This window comes from Thamnophis sirtalis, unplaced genomic scaffold (genome assembly GCF_051295495.1).
Source record: "Thamnophis sirtalis isolate CommonGarterSnake01/CBP01778 unplaced genomic scaffold, rThaSir2_p1.2 scaffold_2, whole genome shotgun sequence".
Taxonomy (NCBI): domain Eukaryota; kingdom Metazoa; phylum Chordata; class Lepidosauria; order Squamata; family Natricidae; genus Thamnophis; species Thamnophis sirtalis.
This window is the reverse complement of record NW_028261382.1, coordinates 57662107-57682327: the sequence shown is the minus strand read 5'-3', so window position 1 is coordinate 57682327 and position 20221 is coordinate 57662107. Positions and strand designations below refer to the sequence as shown.

Below are 20221 nucleotides of genomic sequence, written 5' to 3'. Positions count from 1 at the left end.
TTTTGCAGAAAAGGTGGCACACTTTGAATGGCAGCTGGCGGGTTATTCTCCAATTCCAACTTAGCTGCTAATGGAAGAATTTTCTTTCAAAGCTGCATCCTAATTGCAACCTCTCCCCCCCCCCACACCCCAAAACCGTCCTCAAGAGAAGAGGAAGGAAGCCCATTTCCTTCTCTTGATTACGGGCAGAAACTTTAGCGCTCTTATAAAAACAACATCTTCATATTTTCCTGCCATTTTTGTCCCTGTTCAGAATTGAAGGAAAGGGAGTTGGTAGCGATGATTCGAGCGCAGTGCTTCCCAACGTTGATCCTTCGTTAGCCAAAACCACTGATAGAACGTAGGATAATAATACGGTTGGAAGGGACCGCAGAGCACTTTCTAATTGCTAAGAAGGTGTAGCAGCCTCTCTCTCTCTCTTTCTCTCTCTCTCCCTCTCTCTCTCTCTCTCTCTCCCTCCCTCCCTCCCTCCTTCCTCCCCCCCCCTCTCTCTCTGCATTCCTGGAGTTTTGTCGTGTGCAACAATAAAACTCTTATTTTCGAGGTGGCTTTTTTAACAACTTCCCAGGAATTTCCTGGTGACCTTTCTTCCAATTATAACTAGCCTTTCATTGCTTAGCTGTCACCAGCCATTTTCAAAGCCCCCTCGGTTTCCCACTGGGGTGCCCCCACTTCACAGCCGGATTGGGAAGGAGAATAGGTCAGATCTGGATGGGAGATCAGATGACTTTGTCGCTGATTGGCAGGACTTCCAACTATCCTCCCCCCCCCCCCTTCAGTCATTAGCTAGAATGAAACGGCTCCCTTTTTATAGCATCGTGCTCAGATTATTCCTACTGGCAAAACAGGAATCTGGCCTTGATAGGAAAGCCTTAATGCCTTAAAGATCTGCATTCCTGAGCTCAAAATTTCATTTGGTTGATTCTAAGTTAATTCTTTTCATTAGGAAGTGAAACTGTCTGCTTTGGAAGTTAAATTACAGTCATGATGCATACTATAGATAGAAGCAGCTTCTTCTTCTTCTTCTTCTTCTTCTTCTTCTTCTTCTTCTTCTTTTTCTTCTTCTTCTTCTCCTTCTTCCCCTCCTCCTCCTTCTTCATCTTCTCCTCCTCCTCCTTCTCCTCCTCCTCCTTCTCCTCCTTTTCCTCTTCCTTCTTCTCCTCCTCCTCCTTCTCCTTCTCCTCCTTCTCCTCCTCCTCCTTCATCTTCTCCTCCTCTTCCTCCTCCTCCTCCTCCTCCTCCTCCTGCTTCTCCTTCCTCTTTTCCTCCTCCTCCCCCTTCCTATTATTATTATTATTATAATACTTTTATTCATTAAACATGAAACTTAAAAGACAACTCAACATTTAAAAATGCATCACAAATACCACTGACTGGTGCTAATGGTTGATAGGGATTGCTGCCAGCATCCTAGGTATCAACCAAGTATCTGTCAGCACCTCTCCATTAATTAATTAGGAAAGAAAGACCACAAGACTCCATGTGTGGAAATCAAGTGTACTTTTACTAATTAAGAATGATTAAAGGCATAGCGAAGCGAAGTCTGATTATTTAGGCGCGAAAGCGATTGATATATAGAATAGCCCATTCCCCTCCCCTTGGCATCACAGTTACAGTCCAATCATAATTCTCTCAAGTGTCAGGTGAGAGATAACTTCAAAAGGCATCACGAGGATGGAATGTTGGTGCTGTTAGTCCTGGCGGGAAACACCCACGCATGCGTAGTCCGATCAGCCGGTGAACTCCAGAACCTTCCTCCAGCACAATGAGTAACCCCTCCCAAATACCATGCCCTCCCTCCCCGTTTCATGGCAGCCGAAGCGATAGCGAAGCAGAGGCTGACAGTATCTTCTTAAAATGTACGATGTTCCGAGTAGCGCAGTTTTTTGCAGTTCCACTGGGGTTATTGCAGGAAGCTGCAATTTCTTGATGTATTTTGTAAAATTCTTGGACATGGCGCCAAGTGCCCCGATGACAATGGGTGTCCCTGTCACATGTTTCATCCATAATTGCATATTTTTGATGGCCAGGTCGTGATATTTCGTGATTTTTTTTCTAGTTCTTTTTCTTCGACTCTGGCATCTCCTGGTACAGCGATATCATCATCATCATCATCATCATCATCATCATCATCATCATCATCATCATCATCATCATCATCTCTTTTATTTGTTAAACATGAAACTCAGTCAACTGAACATTTAAAAATGTGTCACTTTTATTATTGTTGTTATTGTTATTAGGGGGCACCACTCCCCTAGCAGCCAAATAGCAAGACTGGATTCCCAAACTAAGGCATATTTTATATTCCTACTAGCTGATAACTCGGCATTTGCCCGGGTATTTATTTATAGGGGGGAAAATGTCGGGACCAAACGTAATTTCTAATGTTGGATTTTCCCCCTTCCAAAGGGAGCCACCTTGTGGAGCACAGTGAAGCCGCTACCATGGCAACTCCACTGCGCTGTACAATAGAAGCCATTTTACGGCAGTACAGTAGAAGCCATTTGAAGGCACAACAGGTTGTATCTTAACAGAACACACACTCCTAGGGGCGGTGTTAGGGGTGCCTTACCCCGCACAGTATTTGTTTCCAGAGAGTAAGTAATCTGTGTACCAAGTTTGGTTGAAATTGCTCGAGGTGTTCCAGATTTATGCTGGAACACACACACACACACACACACAGATCGCTTTGAGATATGACAGTACAGAAGCAGAGACATTCAGCACCTCTTGGTGAAATCTGGATGCCTTTGGTGCACCCCTCCCCAAAAAGTAGCCCCCATGCTAATTTAAGCAAGCATTCAAAATAAAATAGCTGTTTGCTCCGATGCTAATGCAGGAGTCTGAAAACTCCGCAACTTTAAGACTCGCGGAATTCCAACTTCCAGAATTCCCCTGGCTGGGCTGGATAATTCGGGGGGGGGGGGGGGCAAAGTCCGCAAGATTTAAAGTTGCTAAGTTTGGAGATCCCAAAACTAAAGGAACCAATCCAGGTTAACTAGCCCCATTGCTGATCCGAGAACAGTGCCTGATTTCCCTTGGCAGTAAATAATTTCAAAGCGAGCTTGTCAATTGTCTTGTCACTTCCTTCTTCAGAAGAAGAGCAGATGGTAGGAACATCAAGGAGGCTGAGGGGGGATGGGGGGAACAGTTGGCTTTGTCCTCCCCGGTGGGAGAAAGCAGTCCTCCCTCGCCTTCCTGGTTGATTTTGATTTTTCACATATTGTCAGATGCAAAATAATAATAATAATAATCAGACATCTAGCTTCAGTTGAGTTGATTTATTGCTCATGCCTATACCCAAGAACCGAATCAGCTATGGGTCATCACTAAATTGCAGCTTGATAAGAGTCAACGGAATTCAAGAGAGGTTGAAGAAGAAGATCAGCTGGGAGACAGCATGGGCGTGGCCAGCCTATTTGCTGGTTCTCCGAACTACTCAAAATTTCAGTTACCGGTTCTCCAGAATCTGTCAGAACTGGCTGAATACCACCTCTTGGTTGGACTGACACTATTTGTGGGAATGTTAGGATTCTAGGCTTCATTGCTCACTTGGCTCCTTCCCCAGCTCTGCCTGTCCGCCTCTTATATAGATATCCCCTTTTGCCTAAAATCCACCTGTGGTTCTCCAAAAAAAAAAATGCACACATTTTGGGCTTGCAGCTGTCTAGGTTGAGCTGGGAGATGGTTGACCGACAAGCCTTAGGATAAAGAAGCATCTAAGGTGTCTCCTCCACATTTCCTAGGCCAGTGTTGCCAGCACCTCCAGGTCCCTTGCAAAGAAGAGAGCATAAGTTAGTGTTTTTCAATCTTGGGAACTTTAAGACAGGTGGGCTTCAAATCCCAGAATTCCCCAGCCAGCATGCGTTAAGATGGGTGGATTTCAAATCCCAGAATTCCCCAGACAGCATGCTTTAAGAGAGATGGATTTCAAATCCCAGAATTCCCCAGACAGCATGCTTTAAGAGAGATGGATTTCAAATCCCAGAATTCCCCAGCAAGCATGCTTTAAGACAGGTAGACTTCAATTAAGTAAGGGAGATAATGAAGAAAGGACAAAAAGAAATAGAAAAGTTTCCAATTTCCTTTGCAGCAAATTACAAGTATGATTAAAAAATTGCCTCTTGTTTTTTTTTCTTCTACTATCTAACATTTTCTAACCATCAAAAACCACGTCACAAGTGCACTTCCCCCCCTGTTTCATGCAAAAAGTCTATCAGGAGTTTCCAGCCAGCCATAAATATAGATATTGTCTTTTTTTCTAATCAAGGAAATCAATTTAACCATGCATGCAAGTACCACCATCCATTCCTCCATTGTAAGAAAAGTCAAACTTTTTCCACTTTCAAGCGTATATAAATTACATTACAAAGTTCCTGGGAAGAGAAAGAGTTTGAAAACCATTTCATCAATTTTTTATTTTCTTTTTCATCTGAATTTTTTACGCCTTGCCTTGAGTGTTTAGTGAATAGAGGAGCTATTCTATAAAGGAATGTGTATTTCAGTCTGAAAGTGTAAACATCACTGCAATAATATGGACATGGTGCCAAGAACATTTAAAAAGGCCAGTATTTATAAAAGCAAATTCTTGCAAAAGCCAGAAATAGAGAAAGAAATCGAAGAACATAACTAGGTGTTAATGAACAAGTTTTACTGGCTTCTCCCTTCAGCTGCCGTTGTCGAGTAGACATTTTAAAAGTTCCTGGTGTGTTTTTCCCAACACAGCTTTTAAAACCTTGTTTGTCTTCTCTCGGTAGTTACTACGGATCAAATTGAGAACTTGCACCGGCGATTTAAGCAGCTGAGTGGAGACCAGCCAACCATTCGGTAAGTTCTTTTAAACCCTGGTTACTAGTATCAGCCTTCTCAAACCCTACACAGGATACAGAACAACAGAGTGAGAAGGGACCTCGGAGGTCTTCTAGACTCTATACCATTGACAAGTGACTGTCCACTTTCTTCTTAAAAACCTCCAGTGATGGAGCACCCACAACTTCTGGTGGCAAGTAGTTCCACTGGTTAATTTTCCTCACTGGCCTCTAAAACCAATCAAATCTATCTATCTTCTTCTATATATATTTATGTTCTAGCCTAACTCTGGAACGCCTTGAGCAATTTCAACCAAACTTGGTACACAGATGACTTACTCCATGGAAACAAATACTGTGGGAGTAAGACACCCCTAACACCCCTCGGGGTGTGTGTTCTGTTAAAATACAGCCTGTTGTGCCTTAAAACGGATTCTACTGTACTGCCATAAAATGGCTTCTATTGTACAGTGGAGCTGCCATGGTAACGACTTCGCAATACTCCACAAGGGGGCTCCCTCTGGTAAGGAGGAAAACCCAACATTAGAAATTATGTTTGATCCGGACATTCCCCCCCCCTATCAATAAATACCCAAGCAACGCCGGGTTATCGGCTAGTATATAAATAAAAAATGCCATCCAGTCCTGGCACCCTGGCAAAGGGAGCCAGTTCCGCTGTTCTAAGCAGCCTTTAAACCCAACAGAGACACCTCGAGACTGATCATGATCAAGGCCCAGTTTCTCTGGAGCGACTGGCTGTCAGGCCAGATAATGGCTGGATAATAAATAGGCAGCACCAGTCTCTGTTTTCTGGCTAATGAGATTTTGCTCTCGCGGGCAGCGTGTTCTTTGCAGGAGAGTAGCTCTGATATAAACTCCAGATTTCACTCCGGAAACGGACCCTGAGCAAGGCCAAAATTGGTGAGAAGAAGCTTTGAAAAGGGCCCCCCCGGGGTCCGCTTTTCATCCTGGCCTGGTTGCAGAGACCATCATTCCTGCAAATGTGAAGACGGGAAGGAGGGTGTCAGATTTCCTAAAGATGCCCTAATTAATTCATAATTAGTCAAGTTTTTAAATACAAAACCAATGATTTATTAGGTGCTCCATTAGGTAATATCTGTTCGCAGTCGAGCCTGTGCTTTGTTTGATTTACTTCTGAACTTTGCCCCTGTTCCTTCCCTCCCCTCAGTCTGTGTCATAAATCATGTTACCCTATAGATGCACCCCTCCCAAACCAGATGCAGTAATCTGAGGTTATAAAACCTTCCCTTCTCTCTCTCTCTCCCTCTCCCTTCCCCCTCCTTCTCTCTCTCTCTTACCCTCCTCCTCTCTCTCTCTCCTTCTCTCTCTCTCTCCTTCTCTCTCTCCCTTCCTCTTCCTCTCCTTTCCCCCTCCTCTCTCTCTCCCTCCTTCTCTCTCTCCTTTCCTCCTCCTCCTCCTTCTCTCTCTCTCTCTCTTACCCTCCTTCTCTCTCTCTCCTTCTCTCTCCCTCTCTCTCCCTCCCTCTTCCTCTCCTTTCCCCCTTTTTCTCTCTCTCTCTTTCCCTCTTTCTCTCTCTCTCTTACCCTCCTTCTCTCTCTCTCTCTCCTTCTCTCTCTCCCTCCCTCTTCCTCTCCTTTCCCCCTCCTTCTCTCTCTCTCTCTTTCCCTCCTCCTCTCTCTCTCTCTTCCTCCTTTTCTCTCTCTTTCCCTCTTTCCCTCTCTCCATCTCTCCTTCTCCCTCTCCCTTCCCCCTCCTTCTCCTTATCTTTCCCTCCTTCTCTCTCTCTCTCTTTCCCTCCTTCTCTTTCTCTGTTTCTCTCTCTCCTGGAAGACATATTAAGTTTAAACTTAATACCCATACACACACACTATGTATGTGTGTGAACATGTGTGTGTGTGTGTATGTATGCCTGCATAATAAGTTTTAAAATGTGCAGCTGTATCTCGCAAGCACCTGCGTTCAAAAGAGATGGAGCAGTTGGGGAAAACACGGCTCCCTCCCAGCTTTGCCAGTTCTCCCTTCTCTCTCCTGGCTTTTCTTCCTCCCTCCCTCCCTCCCTCCCTCCCTCCCTCCCTCCCTTCCTTCCTTCCTTCCTCCGCCGGCTTCATTAAGGCAGCCTCTACTGTGCAAAAACCCCAGGCCTGACCTTTCCACGGGACACATGAAATGCAGGTTCACACCACTCCCCCCTCCCCGGGGGCTGGTGGTGGTGAGAGAGACTTCTGGCAGGGGATTAGCTACCGATTTAATTTGTCAGGATGGGAGCGGAGAGAGAGAGAGTCACCCAAGTTTAATTTATCCAGAATTTTCAGGCCTCAAGGAAGAACCATCAACTTTTTCTTTTCTTTTGCCAAGGAAGAATAAACTAAAACCGGAAGAAGAAGAAAAAAGAATCCCATTTTGTGGATATTGGCAAGGTGCTCTGTTAGCAGTGAGATTTGCTAACAGTCAGATTTCACCCTCCACCCAGCAACACAAACACACTCCCAATCATCGGACACGTTTGTCCCACGGAGGTCAAAACAGGGCAGAAAGAATTTGGGGCGGGGTGCAGGATCGACCCCCTCCCCAAACAACTTAAAGCAGGGTAGGGCTGAGAGGATTCATGGCCATTGCAGGAAATCAACCTCCCCTACAAAATTAGAAGAAGAAGAAAATTGTTGCCTAGAGTGAGAATGCAGTCGGCCGGTTGAGCCAACACACTTAATTCTAAATCCAGATTAAAAGAGACGCCTGCGTGTTCACTTGGATGCACATGGCCAGCACAGGATTTGGGATGAAGCTTAAAAGTGGACTAGATAGCACAAGCAGCTGGGATTATGGGTAGGGTTTACTAGCCTGAGTTGTAAAATACCTGATCCGATTTAATCCTAGTTTAACACACTGCAGCATTTCTCAACTTCAGCCACATTAAGTTGTAATGGACTTCAACTCCCAGAATTCATGGCTGGCTCAGGAGCTCAAGCTGCTTCAGCCATCAATAAGGCTGCCTGCCTGCCTATCTGCCTCTTCTATCTGTCTGTCTGTCCATCCATCCATCCATCCATCCATCCACCCACCCACCTACCCACCTCCATCTGTCTGTCTGTCTGTCTGCCTACCAACCTGTCTCTATCTATCTATCTGTCCATCCATCCATCCATCCATCCACCTACATCTATCTCTATCCATCTATCTATGGAGCTATATATCTATCCCTCCCTCCATCCTTCTACCCACCTTTATCTATCTATCTATCTATCTATCTATCTATCTATCTATCTATCTATCTATCTATCTATCTATCTATCTATCTATCTATCCATCCATCCATCCATCCATCCATCCATCCATCCATCCATCCATCCATCCATCCATCCATCCATCCATCCATCCATCCATCCATCTATCTATCTATCTATCTATCTATCTATCTATCTATCTATCTGCCCACCTACCTGTCTGTCTGTCTGTCTGTCTACCTATATCTATCTGTCTGTCCATCCATCCATCCACCTACATCTAGCTCTATCTACTGTATGTATGTATGTATGTATGTATGTATCCATCCATCCCTCCATCCCTCCCTCCCTCCATCCTTCTACCCACCTCTATCTATCTGTCTGTCTGTCTGTCCATCCTTCTACCCACATCCATCCATCTATCTATCTATCTGTCTGTCTGTCTGTCTGTCTGTCTGTCTGTCTGTCTGTCCTTCTACCCACATCTATCTATCTATCTATCTATCTATCTATCTATCTATCTATCTATCTATCTATCTATCTATCTATCCACCTACCTATCTACCTATCTGTCTGTCTACCTACCTCTATCTATCCATCCATCCATCCATCCACCCACCCACATCTATCTGTCTTTCTTTATTCTTTCTTTCTTTCTTTCTTTCTTTCTTTCTTTCTTTCTTTCTTTCTTTCTTTCTTTCTTTCTTTCTTTCTTTCTTTCTTTCTTTCTTTCTTTCTATGTTTTTAAAGTGCTGAATCCTGGGTCCTTAAAAGCAGGGCATTAAATTTATATGCCGCCCATCTCGTGGTATAAGACAGTAATCAGGAGGAAGGCAGGATCTTCGTTTTGTGTTAACCAACTTTCTTCCCCCACCCCCTCTCTGTTTTACAGCAAGGAGAACTTTGATCGTGTTCCAGACTTGGAATTCAATCCAATTCGGTTGAAAATTGTCCAAGCTTTTTTTGACAAGAGGTGAGCAGGAGCGGGAACTGACTCTTCATCCATTTATAGATATTTTTTTTACAAATGAGAAAAAATGGACCTCTAAAACATAGCCAGGATGAGTTTCGAAAGCCATAGAATCCTAGGGCTGAAAGGAACCTTAGAGGTCTTCTAGTCCAACCCCCTGCTCAAGCAGGAGACTCTAAACCATCCCAGTCTCTTCTTGAAAACCACCAGGGATGGTGCACCCACATCCAGTTCAGGGAGTCCTCAATTAGTGACCATAATGGGACTGACAACTGGAGCATTAAGTCAGACTGCAACTGTGTTTAGCATCCTAGTTCTGCTTTGCTTCTCATAAATGCAAGGACCAATTACAAGGTTATTTGTGATGGTGAACCATGGTGGCTCAGTGGTTAGAATGCAGTATTGCAAGCTCACTGCTGACTGCCAGGAGTTCGATCCTGACTGGCTCAAAGTTGGCTCAGCCTTCCGTCCTTCCGAGGTGGATAAAATAAGGACCCAGTTTGTTGGGGACAAGAGGCTGACTCTGTAAACTGCTTAGAGAGGGCTGTGAAAGCACTGTGAAGCTATTTCCTTCCTTCCTTCCTTCCTTCCTTCCTTCCTTCCTTCCTTCCTTCCTTCCTTCCTTCCTTCCTTCCTTCCTTCCTTCCTTCCTTCCAAGGTGTGCAGTAGTTAGAAAGCAATATTGCAAGTTAATTTTGCCAACTGTCAGCAGTTTGATTCTCACCAGATCAAGGTTGACTCAGCCTTCCCTCCTTCAGAGGTGGGTAAAAGGAGGACCCAGATGGTTGGGGGTCAAGAGGCTGACTCTGTAAACTGCTTAGAGAGGGCTGTAAAAGCACTGTGAAGCGGTATATAAGTCTAAATGCTATTGCTATTGTTATTGCTATTTCCTTCCTTCCTTCCTTCCTTCCTTCCTTCCTTCCTTCCTTCCTTCCTTCCTTCCTTCCTTCCTTCCTTCCTTCCTTCCTTCCAAGGTGTGCAGTAGTTAGAAAGCAATATTGCAAGCTAACTCTGCCGACTGCCAGCAGTTCGATTCTCACCAGATCAAGGTTGACTCAGCCTTCCCTCCTTCAGAGGTGGGTAAAATGAAGACCCAGATTGTTGGAGGCCAAGAGGCTGACTCTGTAAAGCGCTGAGAGAGGGCTGTAAAAGCACTATGAAGCAGTATATAAGTCTAAGGGCTATTTATCATGGTTGTAACTGCAAGCAATCACCAAATGAGGCAGCCGCTAAAACAAGAATCACTTGTAACACCCGTGGCATTTCTCAGCTGTTATTATATCCCCCACCCCCTGCTTGTGTTCACATTTCTAAGCCATCTTCCTGTGATTGAATTTGTATAGCACCTTTAATCTGATTACTGACTTAATCCGATGCCTGCGTTTGAGCAAAGGAGTGAGTGAGTCATAAGTTAGGGCCAAAGGATGTGTGTGCTTGTGTGCCTTACTTGATGTGCTAAAGAAAGAAACTAGCGGAGCTGAACGTATGGTCTGAATCAGTGGTGGGTTTCAAATTTTTTTTGAACCTACTCTGTGGGTGTGGCCTCCTTTGTGGGAGTGGCTTGTCGGCCATGTGACCTGGTGGGAGTGGCTTGCTGGCCATGTGTTTTCTTTCTTTCTTTCTTTCTTTTTTCTTTCTTTCTCTCTCTATCTCTCTCTCTATCTCTCTTTCCTTCCTTTTGTCTCTCTGTCCCTTTTTCCCCATCTCTCTGTCCCCATCTCTCTCTTACTTTTTCTTTCTTTTTTCTTTTTATATTTATTTATTTCTTCCTTTCTTTCTCTTTCTCTTTCTCTCTCTGTGTGAGTCTGTGTGTGTCTCAGTGGTGGGTTTCAAAATTTTTTGGAACCTCTTCTGTAGGTGTGGCCTGCTTTCCGGGTCCACTGGTGGAACCTCTTCTAACCGGTTCGGTAGATTTGATGAACCGGTTCTACCGAACTGGTGCAAACTGGTAGGAACCCACCTCTGGTCTGAATCCAATTGCTTGTTCTTTACCTGAGGGCAGGAGAAGAAGCAATGGGTGGAAACTAATCAAGGAGAGAAGCAACTTAAAACTAAGGAGGAATTTCCTGACGGTGAGAAGAATTAATCAGTGGAACGACTTCCCTCCAGAAGTTGTGAATGCCCCAACACTGGACATTTCTAAGAAGATGTTGGATAACCAAGTGTTATAGGGTTTCCTGCCTAAGCAGGGGGTTGGACTAGAAGACCTCCAAGGTCCCCTTCCATCTCTGTTATTCTATGATTCTATGATTTTATTCCCTGAAGGTGTGGGAAAGATACTAGGCAAAACTCACCAAACAAAACACATGTTCAAAAACAGAATACAAGTGTAAAGTGTAAGCCAGTGGCATATACCACTACAGCAATAGTTAGGCTTATATACCACTTCATAGGGCTTTCAGCCCTCTCTAAGCGGTTTACAGAGTCAGCATATCGCCCCCAACAACAATCTGGGTCCTCATTTTACCCACCTCAGAAGGATGGAAGGCTGAGTCAACCTTGAGCCTGGTGGGATTTGAACAGCCAAACTGCTGAACTGCAGTGCTGAATTTAACCACTGCGCCACCTCGGCTCTACAGTCCTTGACTTACAACCACAATTGAGCCCAAAACGTCTGTTGCTAAGTGAGACATGCATTGTTAAGTGCATTTTGCCCCATCTTGCGAACTTCCCTGCCGCAGTTGCTAAGCGAATCCACGCAATTGTTAAAAGTCAGTCCCACGGCTGTTGTGTGAATCCGGCTCCTCCCATTGACTTTGCTCGTCAGAAGGTCGCAACCTGGACACTGCAGCCGTCATAAATATGAGTCAGTTGTCAAGCATCCAAATTCACGTGCTTGGCAGACGTTCCACATTTATGACGGTGGCCGTGTTCCAGAATCCCGTGTGATCCCCTTTTGCGATCTTCAGATTCAACGGGGGGGGGGGGGAACAGATTCACCCGACATCCGTGTGACTCGCTTAACAATTGCAGTGATTCGTTTCACAACGGTCGTGAAATGGGGGCAAAGCTCGCTTAACAAGAGCCTCACTTAGCAAGCATAAACGTTGGACTCCATTGGGGCCCTTATCCCCCGCGATGCCCTTCGAATAAGCCGCCTCGCTGCTAGGTTTGCAGCCCAGACTTCGCGAGTGACCGATGGCGGTCAAGCAACCAGCCAACCCCGAGTTTCTTCTCCGCTTCCCAGGAACCTGCGAGGAGCCTCGGGGGGCTTTGTGGAGGAGATCAACTTCGAGGACTTCCTGACCATCATGTCCAACTTCCGGCCCATCGAGTTGAGTATGGACGAAGAGCAGCTGGGCCGCTTCCGGAGGCAGAAGCTGAAATGTAAACACAGGGGCCTCTCTTTAACCCAGCCTCTGGGTGTGTGTTGTGTATGCGTGTCTTTGTGTGTGTGTGTGTGAGTGTATGTGTGAGTGTATGTATGTGCATGTATTTGTGTCTGTGTGTATTTGTGTTTGGGTATGTGTGTATGTGTGTGTGTGTTTGCTTGTGTGTGTTTGTGCATGTGTGTGCAGATATATATGTGTGTTTGCTTGCATGTGTTTGTGTGTGTTTGTGTGAATGTGTGTTTATGTGTGTTTGTGTAAGCTTGTGTGCGTGTGTTTGCTTGTGTGTGTGTGCATGTGAGTGTATATATGTGTTTGCTTGCATGTGTTTTTGTTTTTGTGTATATGCATGTGTGTGTGAATGTGTGTTTATGTGTATGTGTGTGTTTGTGTATGCTTGTGTGTGTGTATAAGTTTGTGTGTGTGTTTGCTTGTGTGTGTGCATGTGTGTGTATGTGTTTGTGTGAATGTGTTTTTATGTGTGTGTTTGTGTATGCTTGTGTGTGTGTGTGTATAAGTTTGTGTGTGTGTTTGCTTGTGTGTGTTTGTGTGTGCATGTGTGTGTGTATATGTGTTTGTGTGAATGTGTTTTTATGTGTGTGTTTGTGTATGTGTGTGTGTGTGTGTGTATATGTTTGCGTGTGTGTGAAAGAGGCCTTATTTAGGCGATGTTCTCACTGCATTTAAGGCAGCAACCATAAATTCCTTTCTTAACAGTTAATTGCCTACAGGTAATCCTCTATTAGGTAATCCTAATTGGGAACAGAATTTCCGCTGCTAAGCAAAGCCGTTATTGATTCACATCCGAACTTACGATACATTTTTTTTGCCATGGTTGTTAAATGAATCACCACGGCCCTTAAGTGAATCACACGGTCGTTAAGTGAATCCACCTCCCCCCATGGACTTTACTTGTCTAGCTGGGATGGTCATAAATAGCGATCACAGAACCCCCGGGACCAGCCAGCCGCTGGGAATGCAGGCCAGTTGCCAAGGACCCAAATTCTGACCACGTGTTCATGTGGATGCTGAGATTGCATAAGTGTGAACGTGGGTCGTAAGCCCATGTTTCTTCTCCATGCTAACTTCCAATGATTGCTGAAAGAATGGTTGCAAATTGAGCCTTTATTCTTTTCCGTCACATGTCTGAGTTGCCACATTACCAACCACCCATACTGGCTGGATTCACACAATGCAGACTAAGCCATGGTTTGCAATCCTGGTTAATGTGAGCCCAGCCCAGACATTGCCTTAGCAAACTCTTTGAACCCAGCGTGTTTATGCCACCTTCTCATTAAAAAAAAGTTTTACTTTTCAGTCCCTTCGCATAAGAAACGGTATTTTCTTAAGATTTCCAAGCGACTCGAGTGATTTTTGTTAAGGCCAAAGTATCTGGATGCAGTCAAGGATTTTAAAAATGCCAATCAATCAATCAAATGTTGAAAAACAGATAAAAACTATCCTATGACATCTGCCTCACCCATCTATGGCAATCGAGATCCAAGCTGACAGGCATTCATTTTCAAACATCTGCCACAGATGTTGCTCTTGATAGTCCCTTAATCCTGCCAAAAATTGGTCCATTCCAGAAGGCTAAAAGGAACATTTCTGCCATTTTTCTCCCCAAAAGTTGACACACGCACCCCCTCACTGCTTTTGGGAGAAAGCTATGTAAGTCCCTGGTATCCAAAAATCTAGATGGGTTAATTAGCAGACTAACAGATTTTTTTATTTTATTAAAAAGGCATTCATGTTTCTGAGCTGCAGATTTAAATACACATTTTTTTCTTTTCATAAAATGTGTTGATCTGAAAAGGCGCTAACAGATGTTCGCTACTCAATCTGGAAATTCAGTTGCGGCCAGCGCCAGCTGATCATGAATATTTCTGCCTAAAATCTCGCACTCCCATGCCTAACCCCCTTCAGAGTTGTCCTCCGAAAAAATACGGTGCTTGGCAGAACTTTTGATTCTACCAAGATGGAACTAAAACTTGCATTATGGGGTTCAACCCAGGATGGGTTTTGCCCGTTGCATGTCAATGGATTGAACAGTTATGATGGGCGTGTTAGGGTTCCAAATAGCATCCAAAATTAAATCAGAGTCCGAGGCAAAGGATTCCTCAAAGTTCCAATTTATGAAGAGAGCCATGTTGGCACATCTGGGAAAACCCGAATCTGAAAGTTTCCAGGTTTTCCCCACCCAGTTGAAAGTTCAAGATCTTGCCCCCGCATCCATAAGTCCATCCCATGCCACGATGACAGATTCCATCCATCCAGGTGCAGAAACAAAGATGACCTTGAGTTTCTAAGAAGAATGTTGTTATGGCTACATATCACCCAACTCCATACAATCCCCCCTCCCATTTTCCCACAATAGAAATAGACAGTAGAAAAAGAAAAGATGGGCTTGGAGACATGACGTTTATCTCGTAAGTCAGGCTTATTTTTCTCTTTCTCCTCGTGTCTTCCAGTCCTCTTCCACATGTACGATGGGGACAGCGACGGGAAGATCACCTTGCAGGAATATAGGAATGTAAGGTATCCGTTTGGCCTTCCACTCTTGATCTTTCGGTGATCTTTTGCTGCTGCTGCTCCTCCTCCTTCAACCGGTTTTACTTGCTTCTCCTGGCCAGGTGGTCCAACAGATGCTCTCGGGAAACCCCCACCTGGATAAGGAATCGGCAAAATCAATAGCCGACGGAGCCATGATGGAGGCCGCCAGCGTCTGCGTGGGGCAAATGGTAGGTTGGGGAGTGGTCTTCAAGAAAAGGAGAAGGGGCTGCAGATTGGCCATCAAGCCAATCTTGCTGGAGAGTTCCCTTTCCCAAAGAGATGTTAGTCCGCTAATTCATCCATCCGATGTATTTATTTATTTCTCCCATTTATTTATCCAACTTGCCGACTTGACCTGGGGCAGCCAATACATAATTTGTTTATTTATTTTGTCAAGCAAGATAACAGGTATAGCAATAGCACTTAAGACTTATATACCGCTTCATAGTGCTTTTACAGCCCTCTCTAAGCGATTTACAGTCAGTTTCTTGTTTCCCAACAATCTGGGTCCTCATTTTACCCACCTCGGAAGGATGGAAGGCTGAGCCAACCTTGAGCCGGTCAGGATCGAACTGCTGACAGTGGGCAGAATTAGCCTGCAATACTGCATTCTAACCACTGCACCACCAAGGAGGGAGGGAGGGAGGGAGGGAGGGAAGACCAATAGCAACAGCACAGACTTATATACTGCTTCGCAGTCCTTTCCAGCCCTCTCTAAGCGGTTCACAGAGTCAGCCTCTTGACCCCCAACAATCTGGGTCCTCATTTTACCCACCTCCGAAGGATGGAAGGCTGAGTCAACCTTGAGCTGGTGAGATTTGAACTGCCGAACTACAGCTCATAGTCAGCTGAAGTAGCCTGCAATGCTGCACTCTAACCATGCTCAACATAGATTTCCAGATGCTGTTGGACTACAGTCCCCAGAATCCCTTACTCTGACCTGAGGCTGCTGGGAGTTGTAGTTTAGCAACATCCGGACAGGTTTTCTGCTTCTGCTACTATTTTGTTCTTTACATTCATTATCTATCATCTATCTATCTATCTATCTATCTATCTATCTATCTATCTATCTATCTATCTATCTATCTATCTATCTATCTATCATCTCTCTCTCCTATGTACATCTCTCTTACTCTCCCTTCTTATTTAATCTATCTATCTATCTATCTGTCTGTCTGTCTGTCTGTCTGTCTGTCTGTCTATCTATCTATCTATCTATCTATCTATCTATCTATCTATCATCTCTCTCTCCTATGTACATCTCTTACTCTCCCTTCTTATTTAATCTATCTATCATCTCTCTCTCCTATGTACATCTCTCTTACTCTCCCTTCTTATTTAATCTATCTATCTATCTATCTATCTATCTATCTATCTATCTATCTATCTATCTATCATCTCTCTCTCCTATGTATACATCTCTCTTACTCTCCCTTCTTATTTAATCTATCTATCTATCTATCTATCTATCTATTTATCTTTATCTATCTATCATCTGTCTGTATGTTTATCTAGCATTCTATCATCTATTTTTCTTTATCTACCTCTTGTCTTTTATGTGTATCTCTCTTTTGTCTATATCTCCACATTTTATCTCTCTTTAACTCACCTATATTTCATCTGCTTATCCATTTTTCTATCTGTCTCTCTATATCTCTTATTTCCTCTCTCTCTCCCCCTCTCTCTCCCATATCTTTTTTTTGCTTGTAACCCATGGAGTGGAATGGGGATATTGTACATATCATAAATAGAAAAATGCTTTTTGGAACATAACTGCTGCTAGAACTGAAATGAAAGTGGTACAGCCACCATATACCATCTCGATTAAAAATTACAGTTGTGTGGTCTCTCACTGGCTGAATGATTTCAGAGACATAGTTGTTTATCATGTGAATTAAGTCCCCCCCCCCCTGGTCTCTTTTTTCTTATGTCGTGTCACCTTGACTATAAATGTACAGGCCAAATGGTATAAAAAAGACTATTTTGCAGGAACATTAGCAGTTCCGTTAATAGAATAGAGTAGAATAGAAAGAGGAAGAGGAATAGAGTAGAGTAGAAGAGGAAAAGAAGAGGAGGAGGAGGAGGAGGAGGAGGAGGAGGAAGAAGAAGAAGAAGAAGGAAGAAGAAGAAGAAGAATAGAAGAGGAAGAAGAATAGAAGAGGAAGAGGAAAAAGAGGAATGGAGTGGGGAGTGGAGAGTGGAGAGGAGTGGAGTGGAGTGGAGTGGAGTGGAGTAGAGTAGAGTAGAGTAGAAGAGGAATAGAAGAGGAGGAGGAGGAGGAGGAGGAGGAGGAGGAGGAGGAGGAGGAGGAGGAGGAGGAAGAAGAAGAAGAATAGAAGAGGAAGAAGAATAGAAGAGGAAGAAGAGGAATGGAGTGGAGAGTGGAGAGGAGTAGAGTAGAGTAGAGTAGAGTAGAGTAGAGTAGAGTAGAGTAGAGTAGAGTAGAGTAGAGTAGAGTAAAATAGAATTCTTTATTGGCCAAGTGTGATTGGACACCCAAGGAATTTGTCTTTGGTGCAGATGCTCTCAGTGTACATAAAATACATTCATCAAGAATAAAAAGATGCACACTTAACAAGGCAATCCTTCATGCAACCCATGTAAAAATCAGACAGGCATTGATAGGATGATCACAAGTGCCCTTGTGGCCTCCCCCCGCCTTCCCAAGTGTCCCCGGAGGTTTGTGTAAAAAAACAAAACACAACACCACACAGTCTCTTTTATCCCTTTCTTTAATTAAAAATATACCAAAAAAGGAAAAAAGAAAGCATCCAATTGTGAAGGGAGAAGCTAAAAAGAGAAACGAAAACACGCAGGATATATATATATACATATATTTACAGCATGTCTGCACCAATAAACGGAAGTGATGATTCATTACAGACATTCACAGCTAATCTATATTAATCAATCCTGCAAACCACACAATACTTCCAAACATATGTTTGCCTTGCCAATGCTGAACAACACACTCAGTCTCTCACAGCTATAAATGTGTTTCAGTTGTGCAGATGTGAGCTTCCACTTGCGAGGGGCAAGTTTCCCAAGAATCTAAACGTTTGAAAATATTAAATCTTAAAAGCTGTGTCGCCGTCTGTGGATTCCTTCAGCCACAAATAGAACAATATATATTGAAATAAAGCATTATTTTCACCGAAGGTCTAACAACACGAAGGCCTCAACAACAATATTATTTCTGGTTGAAATAGATGTTTGTTTGTTTTTAAAAATCTAATTGGATGTTTGGCTTTAAAAAAAAAAACCTTTTGTATTGGTTAAGTAAAAGCGGCAAACAAAAAATGGTTGCAATTCTTAATTTTGTTCACAGAGTCTTGAGATAGGAGCTACACAATTTGAATTAATAAATAAAAAGATAAGCACAGAAATGCTGGCTGGGGGATTCTGGGAGTTGAAGTCCGGACATCTTCAAGTTGCCAAGGTTGAGAAACACTGCTTTAGACATATTATTTTTTGCACCGTTTTAATTACTATACACAGTTTCTTTTTCACCATAAACCACATTTTAGCTTGCCTTACTGTGTGATACATTGCACAGAAGGAAACCACCCCTGTGTGAATTTGGTTAGACTTTTCTGCTGTAAATATATTTGATCAGTTTTTCCCTTGCTGTATATGCTTTCATTTTAATCTTACGGATGGTTTTCCTAACACCAATGTTGTGTCAATGGGATTCTTGCTGCTGTCAGCTAACATCTTATTATGCTTTTCATTTATATCCCTTGGGGTCAGGCCTAATGAAGATATCCCTGGTTTTCATTCAAATTTCACCTTTGGAATTTCCTGAATGTTAAGGTGTATTTCCTTTTCGACTTCTTCTGAGTATTTCTTTTTAATTTTTCCCTTCCTGGACTGAATCTCTTTTCCTTCCTAATCTTAGGAGCCGGATCAGGTCTATGAAGGGATCACATTTGATGATTTCCTGAAGGTGAGAAAATGGTTTTTTTGTTTTTTTTTTTCATTTTTATTGGCTTAGATAAAAAGACGAGGTTAAGAGTCCTTCCCGTAGGGCCATCTCTCTACTCAACCTCAAACCTCCTGCAATTCCTCCCCCCCCCCCAAAAAAAATTCATTTCCAAATTCACATAAATAAATCTCCAGTAATGGTTTTTCAAACCATTGAAGTCTCCCAAATATTCAGCGTACTGGAGAGAGGGTGGTTTAGGGTTAGTAGTTCTTCAAACATCAGTTAACCATCTTGCAAAAACTGCTATATGGGTAGGGTTGGAAGAAATATCCATCTTGTTTAGTTCCGAGTGGGGAGAAAGACACCGGAAACATGGAGATTGATTGGAAAGGTGGTTTATTGATGGACAGGACCACTTAGGTTTGTGGTCCTGGGTAGCTGACCACATGGAGGAGAGAGAGGGGGTATTTATACCCTCTCTTGGGCCTTGCCCTTCAGCTTCCTGTTCCTCTGGCAAGGACATGTATTCTATTGGTTGTCAGACTCCCGTGGGGGCTATGCAGGAGTCATAGCTAACTTTTTAGGCTGTCTGAATTAAGTTTGATTGAAGCACGGACTCTCTGAGGTGTTTCCTTTCAGATTTCTATTTCTCTTTTAGGGGAAATATAATATTCTGCCCTTTTTAAATATTGCTCAAAGCCTTTCATTCTAGGAGAGGGGCGGGGGCTAACTTTCTACAGTAGAGTTTCTCTTTCTACAAACTTTACAAGGGTGGTGGGGTTAAGTTAATTGGCCAAAGGAATGCGGAGAAGAGCCCTCCTTAAGGGAGATGGGCAAAAGGTTCAGAGCAGAAGACTTTGGGCACCACAAACAGTACCAAGGGAAGGTAGGGAAGTCCACACATCAGCTTTGGGGTGAATCCCTCTTTCCATCAGCTATTTTTGGGGTGTGGGGGAAAGTCTAAGGCCAAGTCAACTGTGGGTTGAGTTCTGGAATACAACGTTTGCTCCTTAAGATTGAAGGATTGGAGATTGTCTTCTCTTCCACTAACTCTGGGGGTGTTTTTTCTTCTTCTCCCCTTTCAATGCCAGATATGGGAGGGCATCGACATAGAGACCAAAATGCACGTCCGCTTCCTCACGCTGGAACCCATGGCTCTCTGCTACTGATGGCGGCGGAGTAGCTGCAACCGGCTGGTGGGAGGCTTTGTAGGAGATGGCCGGGAGCTTGTTTGGGTGGAGTAGGGCCACGTGTCTGATGGAGCAGCGGCCACAGATCCACGAAGTTCAGACCAGCCACATGGATTCCCCATCTTCAGTTGAAGACCAACTTCCTGGCCTCCAGTAAAAGGACCTTTGTTCTGATGCAACGTTGTAGTGCTTGATGTATTTGTGCAGTTGTGTTTTACTTCTAGCTTCCTGGGCTGAGAT

At 43.8% G+C, this 20221-nt stretch overlaps 1 protein-coding gene across 1 annotated transcript in view; it reads left to right on the top strand.

The window, feature by feature from the left end:
- Positions 1–20160, top strand: part of TESC (tescalcin) — a 27934-nt gene extending 7774 nt beyond the window's left edge. The window contains exons 2-8 of the mRNA XM_087705673.1: positions 4761–4830; positions 8907–8987; positions 12172–12311; positions 14785–14846; positions 14947–15054; positions 18765–18812; positions 19883–20160. Of these exons, the coding sequence (XP_087561799.1) occupies positions 4761–4830; positions 8907–8987; positions 12172–12311; positions 14785–14846; positions 14947–15054; positions 18765–18812; positions 19883–19960 (587 nt within the window). The 3' untranslated portion in view covers positions 19961–20160. The remainder of the gene's footprint in view (positions 1–4760; positions 4831–8906; positions 8988–12171; positions 12312–14784; positions 14847–14946; positions 15055–18764; positions 18813–19882) is intronic.
- Positions 20161–20221: the final 61 nt, after the last annotated feature.